General features: G+C 35.9%; 1 protein-coding gene across 1 annotated transcript in view; it reads right to left on the bottom strand.

The window, feature by feature from the left end:
* Positions 1-21,971, bottom strand: part of LRP1B (LDL receptor related protein 1B) — a 2,196,232-nt gene that overhangs the window by 968,109 nt on the left and 1,206,152 nt on the right. The window contains exons 10-11 of the mRNA XM_060411151.1: positions 21,570-21,713; positions 15,756-15,992 (exon numbers count right to left, since the gene is read on the bottom strand). Of these exons, the coding sequence (XP_060267134.1) occupies positions 15,756-15,992; positions 21,570-21,713 (381 nt within the window). The remainder of the gene's footprint in view (positions 1-15,755; positions 15,993-21,569; positions 21,714-21,971) is intronic.

Below are 21,971 nucleotides of genomic sequence, written 5' to 3'. Positions count from 1 at the left end.
ACAGCCATTTTGCTTTTTGCATTTCTTTTCCATGGGGATGGTCTTAATTCCTGTCTCCTGCGCAATGTCATGTACCTCCATCCATAGTTCATCAGGCAATCTATCTATCAGATCTAGTCCCTTAAATCTATTTCTCACTTCCATTGTATAATCATAAGGGATTTGATTTAGGTCATACCTGAATGGTCTAGTGGTTTTCTCCACTTTCTTCAATATCAATCTGAATTTGGCAATAAGGAGTTCACGATCAGAGCTGCAGCCAGCTTCCAGTCTTATTTTTGCTAACTGTATAGAGCTTCTCCATCTTTGGTTGCAAAGAATATAATCAATCTGATTTCAGTGTCGGCCATCTGGTGATGTCCATGTGTAGAGTCTTGTGTTGTTGGTAGAGGGTGTTTGCTATGACCAGTGTGTTCTCTTTGCAGAACTCTTAGCCTTTGCCCTGCTTCATTCTGTAGTCCAAGGCCAAATTTGCCTGTTACTCCAGGTGTTTCTAGACTTCCTACTTTTGCATTCCAGTCCCATATAATGAAAAGGACATCTTTATTGGGTGTTAGTTCTAGAAGCTCTTGTAGGTCTTCATAGAACTGTTCAACTTCAGCTTCTTAGTGTTTCTGGTCGGGGCATAGACTTGGATTATCGTGATATTGAATGGTTTGCCTTGGAAACAGAGATCATTCTGTCATTTTGAGATTTCATCCAAGTACAGCATTTTGGAGTCTTTTGTTAACTATGATGGCTACTCCATTTCTTCTAAGGGATTCCTGCCCACAGTAGTAGATAAAATGGTCATCTGAGTTAAATTCACCTATTCCAGTCCATCTTAGTTCACTATTCCTAGAATGTCGATCTTCACTCTTGTCATCTCCTGTTTGACCACTTTTCCTTGATTCATTGACCTAACATTCCAGGTTCCTATGCAAGATCCATTCTTTCAAATGGCAAAATTTCACTTAGCTTTATGGCTGAGTAATAGTTCATTGTGTGTGCACAGTACTATCCAAGTCAACCCATGTTACTCAGTGTTACTCACATGATGAAATTTCATTAATTTTTATGGATGAGTAATATTCCATTATGTGCATATGTATATCCCATAATTTTTATCCACTTGTTTTTTTTGGACACTTGCTCCCATGTCTCAGGTACTGTAAATAATGTTCCAGTGAACACTGTGGTGCATATGTCTTTTTGAATTAGTATTTTTATTTCTTGTGTGCTGTGCTTAGTTGCTCAGTCATGTCTGACTCTTTGCGACCCCAAGACTGTAGCTTGCCAGTCTCTTCTGTCCATGGGGATTCTCCAGGCAAAAATATTGAAGTGGGTTGCCATGCCCTTCTCGAGGGAAACCCAGGTTTCCTGCATTGCAGGCAGATTCTTTACCATCTGAGCTACCAGGGAAGCCCTTATTTCTGGTAAACATCCAGAAATGAAATTGCTAGATCTATAGTATTTCTCTTTTTTAATATTTTGAATAAGCTCCATATTATCTTCCATAGTGGTTATACCAGTTTCTGTTTCAACTAACAATGTATGAAGGTTCCTTTCTTCTACATTCTTACAGTCACTCTGTTATCTTTTTGATGAAAGCCATTTTGACAGGTATACAACAGTTTTTAGCAAGCTTGGTTTGCATCTAACTGATTAGTGCTGTTGAACACATGTCCATGTGTCTGTTGGCTATTTGTCTCTTTTGGAAATATGTCTATTGAGATTCTCTGCCAGTTTTTAACAGGACTTTTTATGTTGAGTTCTATAAGTTCTTTATAAATTTTGATTGTTAACTCCTCACCAAATATATTGTTTTCAGATACGTTCTCCCATTCATTAGGATTCTTTCCCATTTTGTTGATGAGTTTCTTCACTGTAAAGTTATTTTTAGTTGGAACTTCTTTCTCAAGATTGCCTTGCTAACTGAGAGCTTTTGTGGTACTTAAAAAAAAAGTTAGAATTATATGTTCTAGTACTGTGAAAAATAGCATTGGTATTTTGATGGGGATCATACTGATATATACTTGAAGTTTGTACCTACAATATTTTAGGTTATGATTTTTCATAGTCTAGTCAATGTGGTCCCATATGAATTCTAGATAAGAAATTCCCATCAACTCTGATCAATGATGATATACTCTTCAATTTTGCAGTGCTGGTATCAATTTACTCCATTAAAAAAGTATTTTTCAGTGTTTTTTTTTTTTTTTTTTTTGGTGGATAAAGAGGGCAAAGTCAGGGTGAACTGTTTGCTTAATCCTATTTTAATCCTTCACCCCATTTATAATTTGACAGATGCATTCGAACTGAATGAAAACTCTTTCAGAATGACAGCTACATTTTCAGTAAACACCTCAACTACTATCTGAAATCTTTAGCAATTAAATGTTTTATATAGGTATGACTAGAAACATTAGCAATAAACAATAATCAGATTTTGAGATAACCCTTAATCACATCAGCCTTCACCATCTCTTTAATAATAACAAATTTTTCTGATAATCTAATGCATTAATCAATTTTACTTTTCACAAAGTGAAAATGTTCATCACTACTTTCAATTATTTTTTAGTTAAAATGTAATAGAAAATGAGTTTATCGAAAGTAGAAAACACGTAAATCTTTTTGCCTCAAGCAAAATGCCTTTATGTGTAAACTGTGGATGTTTAAAGGCATCACAAGGGATTCATATATATCCATGGTAGAACTCAGCTACTTTTTAAAATTGATTCTAATGCTAAGGTGAAGGAAGAAAAAGCAGTTTTAAAAATATTTCAACTTCATTCTTCAATGAGAATTCTTCAAATTCTCATTTTCATTAAAGACCTATAGACTTGCAGAATTAGGTTTCACTTTGGATGCTGAAAGCCATAAAAGAATACTGAAACACACAACAATAAAAAGAAAGACCAATAATCTACAAAATTATAATTTTTGTTGAGTCCAAATAAAAGCTGGGGTTCCAAGGAAACATGAAAAGGAATCCAGAGTGGCAGTCCTCTTTCAGCAAATACAGGCACATGAATGATACCTCTGCCATAATATGAGGAGGAAGAGGTAACTGCCATAAAAACTGTATTTTTAAAAAAGCTAAAATGGTAAAAAAAAGTTTAAAACCATGTGTGAATTAATTTGAGAGTTAAGAATTATTGGGAAACCTTTATACAATAGATTCCTGTCACTGAGCTCACAGAAGAAAAACTGAAGGCACAGTAAGAGGACTGAGAAAGAGAACCCTGTGTGTCTCACACACATAAAACCCAACCTGTTCACTAGACTTTCCTCTCGTACAAAGGAAATCCCTTAAACCACTGGGGAGGGGGAAGCAGACTGTTCCATTCCTAGAAGGAAGATAAAGATCCTCTGCCTGTGAGGGAGGAATAGAAAGAAAAAGTCATCTTCCCCTAGAAAAAGGACAGGAAAACTTCCCTTCACCAAACGTAAGGTGAACAGCAGAGAGAAACTGGCATCGAGGGAGGAATAGAAGCCAAGCCATGTGACTCAGAGAGTGGAGTAGGAAACACCCTTGGTCCCACCGCGAGTTTGCTACTTGAAACAAGCAACACTAGCCCAGCACTTTGAGAAGGGGAAGAAATTACTACCAACAGTCCAAAACAAAGGTAAGGTGACACTCAGGGAAAAGTTGGAGCAAACTTATTTGCCTCTAGAGGGTGTACAGTAAAGCTACTTGGACCCAGAATTCTGGACTGATTTAAACAAAGAAAACAAACAAAACAAAAATAACACAGAAATTTGTCACTCCGTGGTAAGGAACAAAAGATTATCTCCTGCCCAAGACTTCTTATAGTTTTATGGCAGATACTGACTGACAAGGGAGGAGATGCATTGAACGTTCCATCTCCAGAGCTCAGAACCACAGAATCGAAGACCACAGGCAAGATCAAGAGAATGGAGAATCCCTCTTCCACCCACCATGAGCCTTCCACTTAAAAACAGATCATGATAGTCTACCATCAAAAAGAGGGCAAGAGTGTGGAGAGAGACCCCTCAATGAAGGAGCTATGCAGGGAGTACTGAAAGCTGAAGAATGAGCAGGCAGAGTCTAGGGTGCACACTAAGCACAATGTAGTATCAACTCATTGCTAAAAGAATCTGAAAGGTTTGGTTTACCAAAGGTCACTATAATAAGAACAACATCCAAACGCAGCCCTATGACTGATCAAACTCTTCACACTAACACACTGACAGAGAGATGAACTTAATGCTCCTGCGTAATTTTTTACTTATTTAAGTCTCTAAGGTTTTCCTACATATACTATTTGAAATTCAAAGAATAATTATGAGACAGACAGAAAGCAAGAGAAGACAAACATCCCATTGAGATAAACTGGTCAACCAAAGAGGCAAAGCTGTAAATAGAATCAGATCTTAAGATCACCTTGATATGGAGACCTTCAGATTTAGACAATGAGCTATCAACATACCTAACAGAGTGACTCAAAAGGAAAAAAAAAAAAAAAAAAAAAGGACAGATAATATCATGTACTGGAGAGAAGGCAAAACAACCAGAACTCTCCTCCCTAGAAAGCAAAATGACCCCACAAATTTGAAAACCATTTTGAACAGACTGCGGAGTTTGACAGTTTCTTATAAAGTTATACATACAATTCCTGTATTAGTATGCAATTCACTTTCAGAAAATACATGTCCATATAATGCACTGTATACAAATGCTTGTAATAGCTTTCTTCAAAATTGACCAGACTTGAAACAACCCAATTGAAAATTAACTTGGAAAAGAATAAAAGTTTTGTGGTGCATCCATTTAGTAAAATACAACTCTACATGAAGAGTGAATGTCTGATACACTCACCAACACGACAAAAAAAAAAAAAAAAAAAAAGCACAACTTAAAAACATTATCTAAGTAAAGTGAACCAAACTCTGAGGTTATACATTTTATGATTATAGTTTTGGCATTTCAGAAAAACTAAACTACAGAAAAATAAATCAAATCAGAATAGAAATCAGATTCAATGGTTTTAAGAAACTAAGGGAACTTTCTCGGGTGATGGGACTATTTCAGCTTGACTCTGGTGGTGGTTATTCAACTGAATACATTGAACTCTTTACCTAAAAAAAGGTGAATTTTGCCAGTTATAAATTATGTTGTAATGAACCTAATTTTTTAAAATGCAAGAGTTTATCAGAAAAAAAACTATAAGTGTTTACAGTCAAATTTGCAGCCATTTTGGACCTAACAAATTACCAGTTAATTCAGCCATCTGGTTAGTAAAAAAGAAATAACAAAATGGTTAGAGTTTTGTCTACATGATACCAGATAACAACTATAATTATATGGACATGTGTTTTCTTTTCTGAGAGTGAACATGCTAATACAAGAATTGTATGTATAACTTTATAAGAACCTGTCAAACTCCTCAATCTGTTCAAAATGCTTTTCAAAGTTGCAGGGTCATTTAATCTAAGATTTTTGCATTTAAATGTATCTGGCAAAGGTTGCCTTAAAATCAGTCTGTGATGGAACAGGTATGGGGCGTATATACTGGCTAAGTACCATAGGTTCCCTCAGCTAGGCCACAGTTCCCATAACTCAGTTGTTCAAATGATGTTCATGATTCACAAATCATGACTGGTATCTCCAAAAGTAACATAATTTTCTTTGGGGTGTGAGTTAAAACAGTATAAGCAATGGGACCTGATTAACAGGAATAGTTGTAGCATTTGTGCTACATAGCAAATAAGCAATTTTTCCATCCATCTTGAGAGCTAGTGCCAATCTGAAACTGAAAATAATTTTAATTTTTACATACAACTTTATATGTTTTGTCATTCTGAAGAATTTGTACAGAAAATTAAGTTAGATAATACTGTTCACTGAAATGCAAAATTTTAGAAAATATGTCAGATCTGGTTTTCCTTACAATTACAAATATAGGCAAAAGTGACATCTGAATTGTTACAATTTGGAGGAAAGGATAAGAGGGTGAGAGATTGCTTTCTCACCTCATGTCCAGTGATAAGACCATCTTGAGATTCTTAAGAGATATTTGTGTGTACTTTTATGTTGTTGTTTACACTCAATTTGTAAAGACAAATCTAAGCCTTGCAAAATCAGTTTTAAAGTTTAAAAGGATTAAACTGATATTAAAACCTGATTTAAAAACAACTAGGAGGATAAACACAAGTGAAATACTATTTTTGTCACCTATAAGTGAATTTTCAAAATAGTCTTACTGTTATTTTTCTTATATTTCCTTTCCAGGTGTCACTTGGACTACTGCCTAATGACTATTAGAATATCCTGCAACTTGTTGATCACTGTTGCAGAATTAGGAGTAATAGTAATTCACTGTAACATTTGTAATGGGATGTTAAAACTTTGATTAGAAGTCAAAAGGATTTTTTTTTAAAAGTGAGTATGAGGGGGAAAGTCCTCATATTTTACAATCAACTAGATCACAATTGTTTCCATAACTCTTAAACACCTCAAGCATATGAATGGTGTAATGCAGCAGTCCCCAACCTTTTTGGGACCAGGGACTAGTTTCATAGAAGACAATTTTTCCATGGATCAGGGACGTGGGGAGGGTTTTGGGATGAATCAAGCACATAACTTTTATTGTGCACTTTGTTTCTGATTATTACATCAGCCCCACCTCAGATCATCAGCTATTAGATCTCAGAGGTTGGAGACCCTGATGTAAAGGGAGAGTTTAAGGAGATTCCTTTGGAGAGAGATGTTGCCATTCTATTATTCTCTAGTCCCTATCCTTTAATCCCCCAAGGTGGTAGGAAAGAGAGAATGGAAGGGTGCTTTTTACCTCAACTCTTAGAGATGGGGGTTTGCCTTGGGTATCTAAGAGATCTTTGAATTCTTGTTTTTTTCCAAATGTGCAAAACTCATACCTGAGAAAGTCTCACATCTGACAAAGCTAAAGTAGACTCTGGTAGCAGAATACTTAGTGGGGGTTGATTTCCTCTATTTGAACTCCCAGATTGAGGCAGAGAGTTTACAAATCATCTGGGGCGGCCATATGTGGATCACACAGGAGAGTGTGTTACCTTCCGGATGTTTGTAATCTGGTTGGTTCAGTTCAGTTCAGTTTAGTTGCTCAGTTGTGTCCGACTCTTTGCGACCCCATGAATTGCAGCACGCCAGGCATTCCTGTCCATCACCAACTTCTGGAGTTCACTCAGACTCACGTCCATCGAGTCCGTGATGCCATCCAGCCATCTCATCCTCTGTCGTCCCCTTCTCCTCCTGCCCCCAATCCCTCCCAGCATCAGAGTCTTTTCCAATGAGTCAACTCTTTGCATGAGGTGTCCAAAGTACTGGAGTTTCAGCTTTAGCATCTGGTTGGTTACAAGGACTCAAACAATAAGAAGGACAGGGACTGGTTGTTCAGGGACATAGAGCCACACGCATAGAGTTTTATGCCCCTTGGCTAAGGGAAATGTAATTAGAGAGATCCAGTAGAACACCTCCAAATAGCTTGTATGTGTACACACAAACACATACACATATACATGCCCCAAGAGTGACTTTTAAAGACATGACTGGTTCAGAGATAGGTCAATTTATAATATAACTAGATCACATAAGTCCTTTGCTCTCTCATCATTCCTAGGGGCTTCCCTGGTGGCTCAGATGGTAAAACATCTGTCTGCAATGCAGGAGACCCAGGTTCGATCCCTGGGTTGGGAAGATCCCCTGGAGAAGGAAATGGCAGCCCACTCTAGTATTCTTGCCTGGAAAATCCCATGGACGGTGGAGCCTGGTAGGCTACCGTCCATGGGGTTGCAAAGAATCAGACACGACTGAATGACTTCACTTCACTCACTTCACTGTCATTCTTAACCAATCTTACTCTCTCACCTCTTCCTATCAATGCTGAGATGTGAGTGGGCATTGGAAACTCACTAGCAAGCTAGGAGGCATGGCAAGAAAAAGAAATGCATGGCATAGAAAGAATGAACCAAACTTACCTTTCTTTCCTTTCTTTTCTGGCCAGAAAACAACATGAGTAGGAAGCAGGGAAGATTTAATGATACACTGAATTTTCAGATGGTGAAGAATCTGCCTGCAATGCAGGAGATCCAGATTCCATCCCTAGGTTGGGAACCCCTGGAGAAGGAAATCTCAACCCACTCCAGTATTCTTGCCTGGAGAATTCCATGGACAGAGGAGCCTGGTGGGCTACAGTTAGTAAGATTGCGAAGAGTCAGATACAACTAAATGAATAACACTTTCCCTTTCATATATGTGTATATGGTGGAGTGAGCATGCTAATTACCGAACTGAGGCTGTGCTTCTGACTTAACATGACAGAGAGATCTGGCTATTGCAGAAAGGACTGGGATTTGACCAAGTTTTTCTATAGGGTAGGAATATTCACTCTGCTGAATACATTTTAATAGTCAATGAAAGGCAAAAATAAAATTATGCTTTAGATAGGTTAGAGTCACATTATTTGACCTATTTGTTATATAGACAATGACTATTATCACTTCCTTAAAATCCTCTCAAAAAGACTGGTTTCAAGGGAACTTGTTCAGCTGGCATTGCGGTATTAACTGTCACCACAATTTGAGCTAGCATATCCATTTTAGAGCTCTCATAGTAAAATCTGCCAAGACTGATTTATCAAATTTTTATTTTTCATCAGAAATTTGTATTAACCTAAGCAAAAGTACAATTATAGTCAATGATTATAATACCAGTCCTAGGTTAACAGGATTCTCAAGTGGTTTCCGAAGTAATAAAGATTATTTAATGCTAAGAATAATTAAGCAACTAGGTTGGATATATTTCTTTCAATTCGTGCTGAAACTTGAAATTTATTTAACATGTGCAAAAGTTCTACTGATCATAATTTTAATGCAACAATCATATTTTTGATAATATTCCATTGGTACTTTGGAGATTATAAAGTATTTCATGTTTGATCTTTTCATAGTGGACTTCACAGAAACTTCTAAGTCTATTCTTGGCTGTGTGTGTGTGTGTGTGTGTGTGTGTGTGTTGTGTGTGTGTGGTAAGCTCTTTGTCTATGATTGCGCATATGTATATATTCCTGTGTTGGGTAGAAATGAAGGGAAAGCTGTTTTTTATGTTTATAGTAACCTATTAGCCACATGGCCAATTCTATTTTTTATGAATTAATATATTTTAGAACCTAGATTTCACATTAATGCCAACTTTTCAGGGGGGGAAAAAAGACATTTATTGACTTAAAGGTTTTTTTTTTTTTTTCAAATACCTCATACATTTTATGAGAAACATCAATAACTATGAGAAATATACAAACTAAACACGAATTGAACCAATGTTTTCAGGACTCAAATCTCCAGGAAACTCTGGGAAAACATCTTATTGATAATCAACAAGAGTCAGTGTGTACAAACAGGCTATAACCTTGCTACTCAGCAGGACAACAATATCCATTAGATTCTCAAGAGTTGCAAATGCTTGCAAATCTCTACTTCACAGTTTTAATTAGGAAATGTCTCATGGCTGACAAATGTATTCATTATTTCCTTTAATGGTTGGTCAGAGTCTATATCTCCCAAAGTCTTTAGAGCTCTTCTTTATGAAAAAGTTGGAGTTAATGACAGAAAAATGAGACTGATATTCACCTGCAATCTAACAGCAGATAATAAAGGCTTGTTCTTAATTTTAAAATGTTTTGCAAGGCATAATGACTATGTTATGTTCAAGGGAACTTTCTAACTTTCATAATTTATTGATATCTCACCATGTTTATTTCATCAACTATAACACTCAATGAGACTTAAAATTCTTACAGATTTATATAATGGTAAAGTTCATTGGAATCCAAGAACAAATGGTGATCTCCAGAAACAAAAATTATATTTTTACTCTTAGCTAGGTGTCATTTGAAGACAGATCACATCCTATAATCTGTTTTGAGTGGCTACCCTAGTATTGGTTAGAATAGAGGCCTGGGAATATTTTTAGAGTTCTGAAGTATGTCTTAAGTTGGTGGTTTTGTGTTTATGTGAGTGTGTGTGTTGTGTGTGTGCGTGTGTGTGTGTGTGGTGGCAGCGGTGGTAGCAGGTAAGTATGACAATGATGGAGTATCAAGAAATAATTTATGGCTCAGGTATAATATTATATATTATTTCAACACAAATCTGGAGGAACTGTTGGATTCTAAAACCCTCCGGGGCAGTATGGAGACACTGGAGATGAGAGTGAGTGAAGAATACAGTTTAACCCTTCAGATGCTGGACAAGCAATCACAAAAAAATCACATAAATACATTCTTTGATACTTTGATTGTATGCCAACAGATTAAAAAACATCAATTGGAAAATGTTTTGCCAGAGAGACTGTCTCCTCTTCCTCATGGCTACATTTCTACTCCTATCAAAAAAGAAAGCCTATCTTACATGCTGCCCAAAGTTATTCACTAACTTAATGGGTCTCTAACTTAATGGGTCCTGTCTTCAGTTAAAGGAAGACTCTGAGGTGTGGAGACGTCTACTCACTCCAGATCTCAATCAAGTAGAATCTACCTTAAGAAGTATTAACATGTAAGGTCAGAATAGCAAAGTGCTAAGAGCATAGGCTTTGCATTAGTTCCTGTGGCTATTATTACAAATTAACACAAACTTGGTGACCTCAAGGCTACAGTTTAACTATGGGAGCTATTGAAACTACAGTTTTTCTGTTGTAGCTGCAGGCATTAATAACTTTCAAACTCAGGAAAAAGGTTTTGAGTGATTTTTTTTAATATACTTTAAAGATATGAAACAATGTGAAAGATTAGTTTAACATGCCTTCTATTTGGATATATGTATCCCAGTAGAATTATCTTATATAGCTTAAAAACAAGTACTGCACTAATAGAGTATAGGCAATTATAAATTGAATACTGTTATCATTTTCATATTTTTCCCTTTCTGCTGGAAATTCTAATTCATTCTGCCATGAAAAATGAATCTTGGATAAGACATCAAGAAGATCAACATTAATTCAATCTTGTAAAGAACATCTGTCTTGTTCTGTTAGAGAAAGTAATGATTATATCCATAAGAATTGTTACTAAGGCTATTGCCCTGGAATCATACCCCAGGCCCACCCTCCCAGTGCATGCATGCGCGCTAAGTCCCTTCAGTCATGTTTGACTCTTTGTGATCCCATGGACTTTAGCCCACCAGGCTCCTCTGTCCATGGGATTCTCCAGGCAAGAATACTGGAGTGGGTTGTCATGCCATCTCCCAGGGGATCTTCCCAACCCAGGGAACAAACCCGTATCTCTTATATCTCCTGCATTGTCAGGTAGGTTCTTTACCACTAGCTCCACCTGGTAAGCCTTCCCTCCAGGTAACTTTGCAGAAAATCACAACTAACCATACCCTCTAGTTGTTCACAGCACAGAAACAAGAGTCTCACTATAAGAAAACTGTTGCAAACAGGTTCAACTTCAAAAGTGAGACAAATGTCACCCTGCATTTCATTACCATCTTGTATTTGTAAGACCCCTGTCTGTCTGTCTATGATGATGAGAGAGATGATGTGGCTTCCAGCCAAGAGAGACCAGAGGACCATTCAAGGATAGAAAAGAGGTAACACGCTAGTTCCAGGAAGAACCTGCCTATTACCACAAAACCAGAACATATGCTTCCCCCTCGTTAGCCTTACCCTTTAAATCTTGCCTTAATTGTCCCCTGGGTGAGTTCAAATCTGGTACTCTGTGACAACCTAAGAGGAGTGGAGGGAGGGGGCAAACACATATCTATGGCTGATTCATGTTGCTGTACAGCAAAAACCAACACAATATTGTAAAACAATTATCTTCCCATTAAAAATAATTAATTTAAAAACAGCCTTTTGGGCAAGAAGTTGATTTGTGATTAACTTTCTATCTCTCCATTCTCTGGTCATTGAATAATGATTGTGTTGCTTCAATCTCAGCTTCAGTTTCAATTTTGACTGTGCAGATCCAAATGGGAGAAGAACCCTCCCCACTGAGGCAGTGGGCCAGGCTGTGTTGAGGTTCAAGTGAGGGTTCATAAGACCTAATTCGGTAACAGAATGACTGTAATGGACTGACTCTTTTGGTAACAATCTGACTCTTTGCAACTCCACGGACTATACAGTCCATGGAATTCTCCAGTCCAGAATACTGGAGTTGGTATCCATTCCCTTCTCCAGGGGATCTCCAAGCCAGAATATTGTAGTGGATCCCGTTCCCTTCTCCAGGGGATCTTCCCAACCCAGGGATCAAACCCATGTTTCCCGCATTACAGGCGGACTCTTTACCATCTGAGCCACAAGGGAAGCCCAAAGCATGACTAATCTCAATTATCTGTCCATTTCATCTATTTTTGCTTCCTGTTGATATCTTTTTTTTTTTAGAACATTTACTATTATCTTGTTCATTTATGTATTTATTTAATATCTATTTTTCATCACTTGGCTGTCAACTAAATGTGAAGCTTCAAGCTATTTACTACAGCATTCCCATCACCTAGAACAGCACCTGGTTCAGAGAAGGCAGTCAATGAATATTTATTGACTGGACAAATAAATAAATCTAGTAATTAACTAAAAGAGATCAAGAGTATAAATGTTACCAGAATTTTGCAAGAGTAATGAAGAGTAAAACAAAATAAAGACTGGTAAATATTTTGTTCTTATAGAAAGTCTATTATTTTTTAAACACAAATATGTCTTCATTTCATAGGTATTTTCCATAATTATTGAGATATTTGCAAATGCCTCAAATGGATAAGTTTTGCTTTCTTACTCATTTAACTATGTACTGTTTTAATTCACAACATTACACAAAGACTGTAAGATATGTCACATTTAGGTAGTTTTCAATAAAATAAGAGAAAAACAAAATCCAAAAAACGAATAAAGATATGTATTTTCCTTGAAGTGCTGTTTTTTTTCTTATATCCAAAGAATCTGAGCTTATAGAGGATATGACCAAGATGTTTGTGTTTGATGTAAAATCAGCAAAATCATGAAGCCTAGTACTTCGAACTGTACAAATTTATCTAAGACTCAGAATTTCTATTAAGCTTACAAAATCATTTGTCAAACCAAGCATTAGTTCTCAGTCTTCAGGTTAGTTGGTAGAGAATCTAGTTAAATGAGTGAACACATACAGAACTTAACTTTTCTGATCCCAAGAATCACAAGTTGTCATTTGCCAAATGTAAGTTCTGTTCTGACATACTAATCTTGTAGCATAATGTCTATTATTATTCTCCTTACTGATAGGAAATAATATAAACTAACAAAAATTATATTAAGCTATACCTTTTCTAGGGTTATTAAGATGCTAAATATATATTCAGGTATGACAATCAACAAAATGTTTTTATAACCTTCCTGCTGCCAATGCACCACTGTACAGAACATGCCTGGCAGTCAAACAGCTACTTGAGTTGACCTCTGTTGCTATGGTAGAATATACAAAACTCCAGTGTCACTGAGAAGATATGGTTATCAAAGTTAGAACTGTTAGCCGGAACATTCATTCATAGCACAGGAACTGACACTCTTTGAAAAGGAACCAAGAATCCTCTATATTACATTTCAGTCCCTCTTAAAAACGTCTAGGTCAAAACGAGAGCAAATGTACTTCGAATATGCAAGTTCATTGTCCTTCTAAAATTGTCAGGTTCCTATTGTCTGTTATTGCATTTCAGAGAAAAGTAGGCAGACAGCCTCTGCCTCATTCAATTTAGAGTAAAAATCTTGACTCTAATTAGACACTCCTTGGTGTTTAAGTCTTGGTAAATTTATATTGCCTTAATCAGTAAACTATAACAAAGACAAAAACAAGGATATTCTTCATTTTAGGACTTCATTTGTCACTTGCAGAAGGTATAGCTTTTATCATTAAAGGTTTGGGTTAAAGTGAACATGCAGTGAATGAATCATCTTCTTAGGCTGCCCCCAATTCCTCTACAAGACAGGAGACACCGCCATTCATTACCACTCATGCTGTAAATAATTTTAGTCTATTTCTCTACTTTTCTCTACTTTTTCTCTACTTTTCTCTTCCACTATCTGATTCACTCTACTCCACTACTACACTGATTCTCCAAAATATCTTTTCATTCACAGTATTCCTTGGCTAAAAATTATTTCCTCTTACTCCTTCAGGATTCTATCCAAACCCTTTCACCTCACCTTTAAGGCTTCTGATATAACCACCTTTTGGGATCCACAGCTGCTCTGTCATCATTACTTGTAAATTAAAACCACACTAGTGACCTATGTAATGTTCCTCTCATCCTCTTTCTTGAGTATGCCTTTTGGTGTTTTGTTTTGTTTTCTCATGGAATTCCTGATGCTGAAGTATCCTCCACTCCCCTTTGATATTCTTCCTTTAAGCTCTAGATCAAATACCACTTTCTTCACAAAAAGGTTCTCTGAGAATCCCCATGTAAAGACAACTCTGGGATTTCCCCCATGGTCCGGTGGTTAAGAATGAGCCTTGCAATTCAGGGGATGCAAGTTTGATTCCTGGTGAAGGACTATGATCCCACATGTCGGGAAGCAACTACTGAGTCTGCATGCCTCTGTGCCACAACTGAAGAGTCCTGTGTGCACCGCAGTGAAAGATCTCATATGTTCAATAAAGATTCCACGTGCCACATCTAAGGCCAATGCAGCCAAATTTTAAAAAATACATATATTTTAAAAAAAATCTAGAAAAAAAAGATATCTCTTACTTCCTGTGTATTAAAGACATTCTCCATTAATCATGCATCTCTTTGGGCCAGCTCTGAACTTGTTAAATTAAATGCTACAAAGTCTTTATATTTTGGAGATGCTTATATTATCTCCAAAGGTAGATTATGAACTCCTTGAAGACAGTAGCCATTTCTTAACATTTGTTTTATCTCCTCGGATAGCTAGTACAGTGTCTTTCATATAATAAGCATATGATTAATGTCCTTAAATTAAGCAGTTTTTAAATATTTGAGAAGTAAGCAAACTGTATATGTGAGGAAACAGGTCCAGAATCATTAGCAACATGCCTAAAGGTAACTAGCTGTCAAAGATATAGTGTGCCTAATTATTACAGATGTTTTCTGCTCATATAAAAGTTATATAATTTTGTTAATTGGTTGGTTGTTCTAAGCCAAACAATTTATGAAACTCACTGATTTTGATAAAGTATATGCATATGTACTTATATATATGCAATAACATATGTATTTATAATAAAAATAGATATAAAAAATCTCTCTGCGGATAATTGGACATTTCAAGAGTAACTCTAAAGAACTCAATATGCAATGTCTTATAAAATAAAAAACAATATGCAAGAATTGTGATGACAATGGGGACATTGATATTTTTAATGCACTTTGAGCAACATGACCAATATCCTAGTAAGAACCAAATATTAAAGAGTCTCTGATGTCCTGTTAAATCTTATGTTCTACTGTATAGCATTGTAAACATAGAAGTGTAAATCTACATTTCCCATGAAGGTGGATACAGTGCTCAATTTAATTCCCATAACATTTAAAGCATAGAGGACAATTGCAATTCTATTTTACAATGAAAGTTTTAATAAGCTGATATGTGGAAAAAGCATTAGAAATATTAGTACTAAAGCAAATGAAATTAACAAATATTTTTAAATCAACAGTCACTTGGGTTCTTCTTAAATTTAACCCAAACCTTAAATGTCTGTCTGGGTTGACAGACATTAGATTCATCCTTTTAAAATGCTTTGTCTGTGGGCAGTCTGAAATCTGTGTTACGCATTGTCACTTACCATCTTTCAGGATGGTTTCTCGCTCTGTGCCATCTATTTTCTGCCGGCCAATTAGGAAACTGGTGGTGTCAGCAAAGTAGATATAACTGGTTTCTGCATGAAAATCTAACGCACGTGGGTTTACCAGATTCTCTATGGGGATCATGTATTCATCAGCTATTTTGGTATTCAAGTCCATTCCTCTAACAATTCCTGGGCGTCCTTTCCCATAAAAGAGGAACAACTCATTCTTTGGTCCTGCAGAAGAAAGATTACAAACATAAACACTGATGCTGCCTAATCTTCTTTAAAATGCATACTGCCACTGTTTAATTAACTGGCACAATTAGTGTTTTTTAAATTCAACACCAAAAATTAAACCCTAAAATATGCCAAATGTATCTTGATGTAAGAAGGCCAGCCAGCTAATTGTATTACTTTAATTCAAACAGAAATTACTTCCATGAATAGGTTATATTAAGTTAATTATTCTTTTGTCTGTAATTGTCTATATAGCAAAAACATGATAAACAATTGATAACTTGTAACTGTAAAACGGACATTTATGGAAACATCCAGCACATTTAATTTTACAACTCATTACAATCTAACACATCTGTAGATACTAACTGTAGCATTCATTATGTTTGACAATGTTGAAAACTTCAGAATATTTAAAACATGCCCCCAACTCAGAATTTGCATTGTAGACTGACAAGGGAAGCAAAAATAATCACACACTATCACATAACTTGCACCAAATATATTAGTTTGCATGAACATGTGGTTTATTTCTTTAAGAAATGAAATCAAATGCCAGTTACAGCATTACTTCCTCTTCCATATCTTAATTAGAACTTTAGAGGTTAATGCTGTCTGCCAGTAACTGACATACAACACAGCATTTATCAAAAACTAAAGAAAACAAACTCTGTGTCCTGGGTTAAAATGCCAGGATCAAGGAAGTTTTTTCTAGAGAATGAATGAACTTATTTTGACATTTATATGAAACTACACGCAAGGCTCTCCTATTGCTAGGGCACATTATACTTAGTTTAGTTATATAATTTGAAGGGAAAATTTCATACAGAAAGGAAAACATAGCAAGTTTCATTAAAACTGAGGATACATAAGACTATTATATTTGGATAAATATATCATAAATGTGATTCCTATTAACTTAAAGTAACTACATTATTAAAATTTGGAGAAAAAAACAAAGTAATTACTCATAAACACACCTTCAATGTAAACTATATTATCATTTCATATATTGTCTCTTATTTTCTTTCAAAATTAGTGTAAATGAATATAGTACTGTGCTTACTTGCTCAGTCATGTCTGACTCTTTGCGACCCCATGGACTGTAGCCCACCAGGCTCCTCTGGGATTATTCAGGCAAGAATAATGGAGTGGGCTGCCATGCCCTCCTCCAGGGATCTTCCAACCCAGGGATCGAACCCAGGTCTTGCACACTGTAGGTGGATTCTTTACCATCAGAGCCACCAGGGAAGCCCATATTAAATATAGAGTATATATAACTGTAATATTTAAAGAATAAAAATAAAACATATCTCATGTACCTAGCATAGATCTTAAGAATATCTCCAGGATGTTAGAATGCATATACATGTCCCAAATCTATTCCCTTCCATCCCAGAGACAACCAATTTCTCTGGTAACATACAATAATATGGTTATTGTGTTTATTATATAATTTTTAGAAGTTTTGGCACATACGTTGTTTGTATTTCTCAACAGTAGATTGCTTGACTTTTGCATGTTTGAACTGCATGTGTGCTATGAGTTGATTTTATTCTTATTATATACTTGATATTCATTTCTGCTTGTTATAGTTCTTATTCATTCATTTTCATGGATATACTATATGCCTCTGTGTGACTATTTTTAATTTATCTAGCTATTCTCCTAATGTACATTAGTAAGAAGAGGATACTTTTGCATTCTGTTTTTATTACTAAATCTTAGCATTAAAATATATCCTATGTTGATCCATTATTTTAAGTCTTAACATTTCTTAAGTATAGTCAGTCTAATATATGATAATTTGTCAAATCACTCCTCAGTTGATTTTATCTTCCTCTTATAATAACACTTAGATATGCATTTTTTCAACCTGATATTTTATATATTTTCTTAGATGATCCCTTAGTATATATTTCCAAAACTGGAATTACTGGTTGAATAATATTAACAGCCCCCTTCTTCCTCATTACTCTTACGACCACTCAGTGTTTACCTACTTTTTATTTTTTAAAAACAATATCATTGTACACTATTAAAAAGTAAATTCATTTGAAAATTAACATTCCTGTGCATTTCCTACCAACATTATATACTGGATCTTAACTATACATTTTAGCACTTAAAAGAATTTAACAATATTTTTTTCTGTTATTAAAAGATCTTCAAAACATTCTTTTCAGTGGCAGTTTCACATTAGAGAGGCAGTATCAATGGCAGTATATTGTTAGTGAGGCAATATAATATAGTCAGCTCCTTACCTATTGTAGGATATTTAGATGGTTTCTGGGGTTTTGTTATCATACACGCATTTACAGTGGATTTCTTTAGTCAAAAGTAGATGCTAAAGGACGTTATCAGTTTTGTGTCTTTTGTATGTATTATCAAATGTCTTTCCAAAAGTGATATCAATTTATAATACATAATATAGTATATTATATATAGATTTTTCAGTTCTATTAGTAATGCATAAGAAAACTGGTTTCTCAATACTCATTTTTGCTAACATTTATTTCTTCTAACCTATATTTATTTTTAATTGATGCTTTAATTAGTAATCGGTAGACCTCATCAGTTTAATACATGTGTACGTGTGCATGCATATTTTAAACAAGAATTGTAACTGTGTTCCCATTGTTTTATTCAGTTTTTTTTTTTCAATCATTGGGTACCTTAACTTTCTTCTAATGTGTTTTCTTCTATTATAGACAATTGAAAACTAAAAATTACACTCCACAGACACTAATATAGCCACGGCTCTGATTTTTATTTAAGTACCTAAATCAAAGTTAAGTTAGTACAAGATATACTAACTTGAGTTTGGAATATGAAAATGAGACCATCTTTGGCTGCTTCTGCTGGTATTCATCTAATGGAGAAACGGAATTTTTCCATATTAATCTTCTATTGTGTATATCAAGCGGCAAGGAAAAAGGCATCTTTTGATTGTGCTTTGTTTTGTTTGCCAGTATATTTAATTTCTGAAGCTAAATAGTTATGTTGCAAACTTCTTAATCAGTAGAACTCAGCTAAAATTGTGTTTTTGAAGTTATCATTGCCATTTGTGGCCTCCTGATACCCTAGCTTCTGATGGTAGGGTAGGTGTTTCAGCTTAAGCCAGGCTAATCTGTGATGGCTATGAAAGGAAAACTCCTGAGTCAGTCTAGATGCTGCTGCTTCAGGCACCTCAATGACTTTGTAAGTACCTATCTATTTGTGTTTGATCCTCTCTGCTTAAAATAGATATTGTTTCTATTAATTTAAATGTTAATTTAATTTACCTTGATTGAGGGCTTCCCAGGAGCACTAGTGATAAAGAATGTACCTGCCAATTCAGGAGACATAAGGATGCTGTTGGATTCCTGAGTTGGAAAGATCCCTTGAAGGAGGAAATGGCAGTAGTCTTGCCTGGAAAATCCCATGGACAGAGGAGCCAGGAGAGCTTTACAGTCCAGAGTCACAGAGTCGAGCCTGACTGAAGCGACTTAACACGCACGCAGGTACTCTGACTGATCACCCTGTTAGAGACAACTGAAGCTTATGAAGCTCTGCTCTTAAATTTTCCCTCCAAGCACGAACGCATGTAAAGTTGGCTTAGTACTCAGGGTGTACTAGCTTGAGTTTGGAATGTGGAAATGAAACGGCCTTTTACTGCTTCTGCTGATATACATACACCTAGTGGTCGGAGAAGGCAATGGCACTCCACTCCAGTACTCCTGCCTGGAAAATCCCACGGATGGAGGAGCCTGGTAGTCTGCAGTCCATGGGGTCGCTAAGAGTCGGACACGACAGAGTGACTTCACTTTCACTTTTCACCTTCATGCATTGGAGAGGAAATGGCAACCCACCCCAATGTTCTTGCCTGAAGAATCCCAGGGACGGGGGACCCTGGTGGGCTGCCGTCTATGGGGTCGCACAGAGTCAGACACGACTGAAGCGACTTAGCAGCAGTAGCAGTGGTGGAGAAACAAATTTTCCACATCCCTCTTTTTCTTTTGTGTATGTCAAGAGGAAAGGAAGAGGGTCTTTTTGTTTGGTTTGCCCGTATAACAAACATGTATATTCATACCTACACATGCACATAGAGAAGGGGACGACAGAGGATGAGATGGCTGGACAGCATCACTGACTCGATGGACGCCAGTCTGAGTGAACTCTGGGAGTTGGTGATGGACAGGGAGCCCTGGCGTGCTGCAATTCATGGGGTCGCAAAGAGTCGGACACGACTGAGCGACTGAACTGAACTAAACTGAACTGAAGTGTGCATGTTTATATTTTTGTATGACATGCCATCACTTTCCAAGTGGTAACGAGAATGCCTTAAAGGCTGGTTACACACACACACACACACACATGCACACACACATACATCTCCTATCCTGAGGCTTCTGACACAGTGTCCTCAATTATCTAGAGGACTTTTTGAACATCAGAGTTGGTGTCTCTATAATATTCCTAGCATTTGCTACAAAGTTAGAAAATTTGAAACAGTACAAAAATATCACAGTTAAGCCTTTTGAGTTCTTAATTTAAAAGTACTTATGCTATGAATTCTAACCACTTAGATTTAAAATTAAAATAAATTTAGAGGTCTCATCTCACCATCTTTATCAAGCCAATGGCAAAAAGGTAAAAGAGATGGCAGAACAGTGACCACAGAAAGAGAGAACAGACAGAAAAAAAAGGTCATGATGAAAAAGAGATAAATATTAAAAAGTATGGTTTTGGGGAAACATTTAAAGACTGTTAATCTCAACATGGATAGCATTTCTATGAGGGATATTATTATATCTGATTATGAAGACCTTAATTATACTTGTACAAAATTTAAACTTAACAAAAGTTAAGAACAATTAAATATACACTGTAAAAAGCAGACATCATAACCTTAAAAATTATGGTATTTGGGAAACAGACTGATAGTCTCGACATGGATACCATCTCTATGAGGAAAATTAATACTATATCTGATTATGAACAATTAAGAACAATGAAATTTTTGGCATATATCAGAAATAAAACAAAGGTCTACCTACTAGAAAGCTTTTCAACAAAATTATTAAAAGATTGATATTTAATTAGTATAGCTCTGGTTACATGGAAAATGAACTAATAAAATAAAATTCACCCCCCAATGCTGGTAAGGTGAAGTATTACTTTATGTGGATTTCTGTTGGACTAAACAACACACCTATCATTAGAAGCAGCATCTTGGTTCAGAAAAGAGAAAATCTGGCCAACCAATGACTGAGGCTTATTAGATCACAAACATTTTTTAGGTGATTAAGGAAAGGATTTCCTAAAAATCTTCCCTAAAGTATGTTTCCCAAAGATCCATAAATTTAGTGACTCTACAGTCCAATTAGCTTTCTAATTCACATTACCATGCACATACAAAAGAAAAAAATAAACCTAAATATTGATTTTGAGAAAATTGGCTGGTATACATTTCACAGCGAATTTGACCTGGTGATAGCTCACATTTAGCTGACGTTGATGCTCCTAATTAATACTAAGAATCCTACTCTGAAGCATTAGCTGCTGGCAAATGTTTGATTTTCAATAACATACTTTTGCATGATCTGCCATCACTTCCCAAGTTGAAGCCAGTCCTGCAGCGACAGGTCCGTGTTTTGTAACTGCTGCTGAGCAGACAGATGTGTGAACATCCCCCTGGCATTCCATATGGATCCACTTCACACGCATGGCTTCTGACTACAACAAATGAAAAACAGCATGCTTGAAATTCTCCAAAGGAGATATAATTACATGCATCAGTATGTTGAAACTTTGACAGCACAGAAGAGGGAATTCTAGAAAAAAAAATCTATCTACTCAACTATATCATATCATAATCAATTGGAAAAGAGTTTAAACCCCATGGAAGGTAGGGATTTGCCTAAATACTCCTAAGGCTACCTTTAAAAAAAACTGTAAGAGGTAAAATGCTTTTATATTAATCTAACTTGTGAA

The sequence above is a fragment of the Ovis aries genome, chromosome 2, assembly GCF_016772045.2.
Source record: "Ovis aries strain OAR_USU_Benz2616 breed Rambouillet chromosome 2, ARS-UI_Ramb_v3.0, whole genome shotgun sequence".
Classification (NCBI taxonomy): Eukaryota; Metazoa; Chordata; class Mammalia; order Artiodactyla; family Bovidae; genus Ovis; species Ovis aries.
The sequence above is the reverse complement of the archived record's forward strand: the minus strand, read 5'-3'. Positions and strand labels throughout refer to the sequence as shown.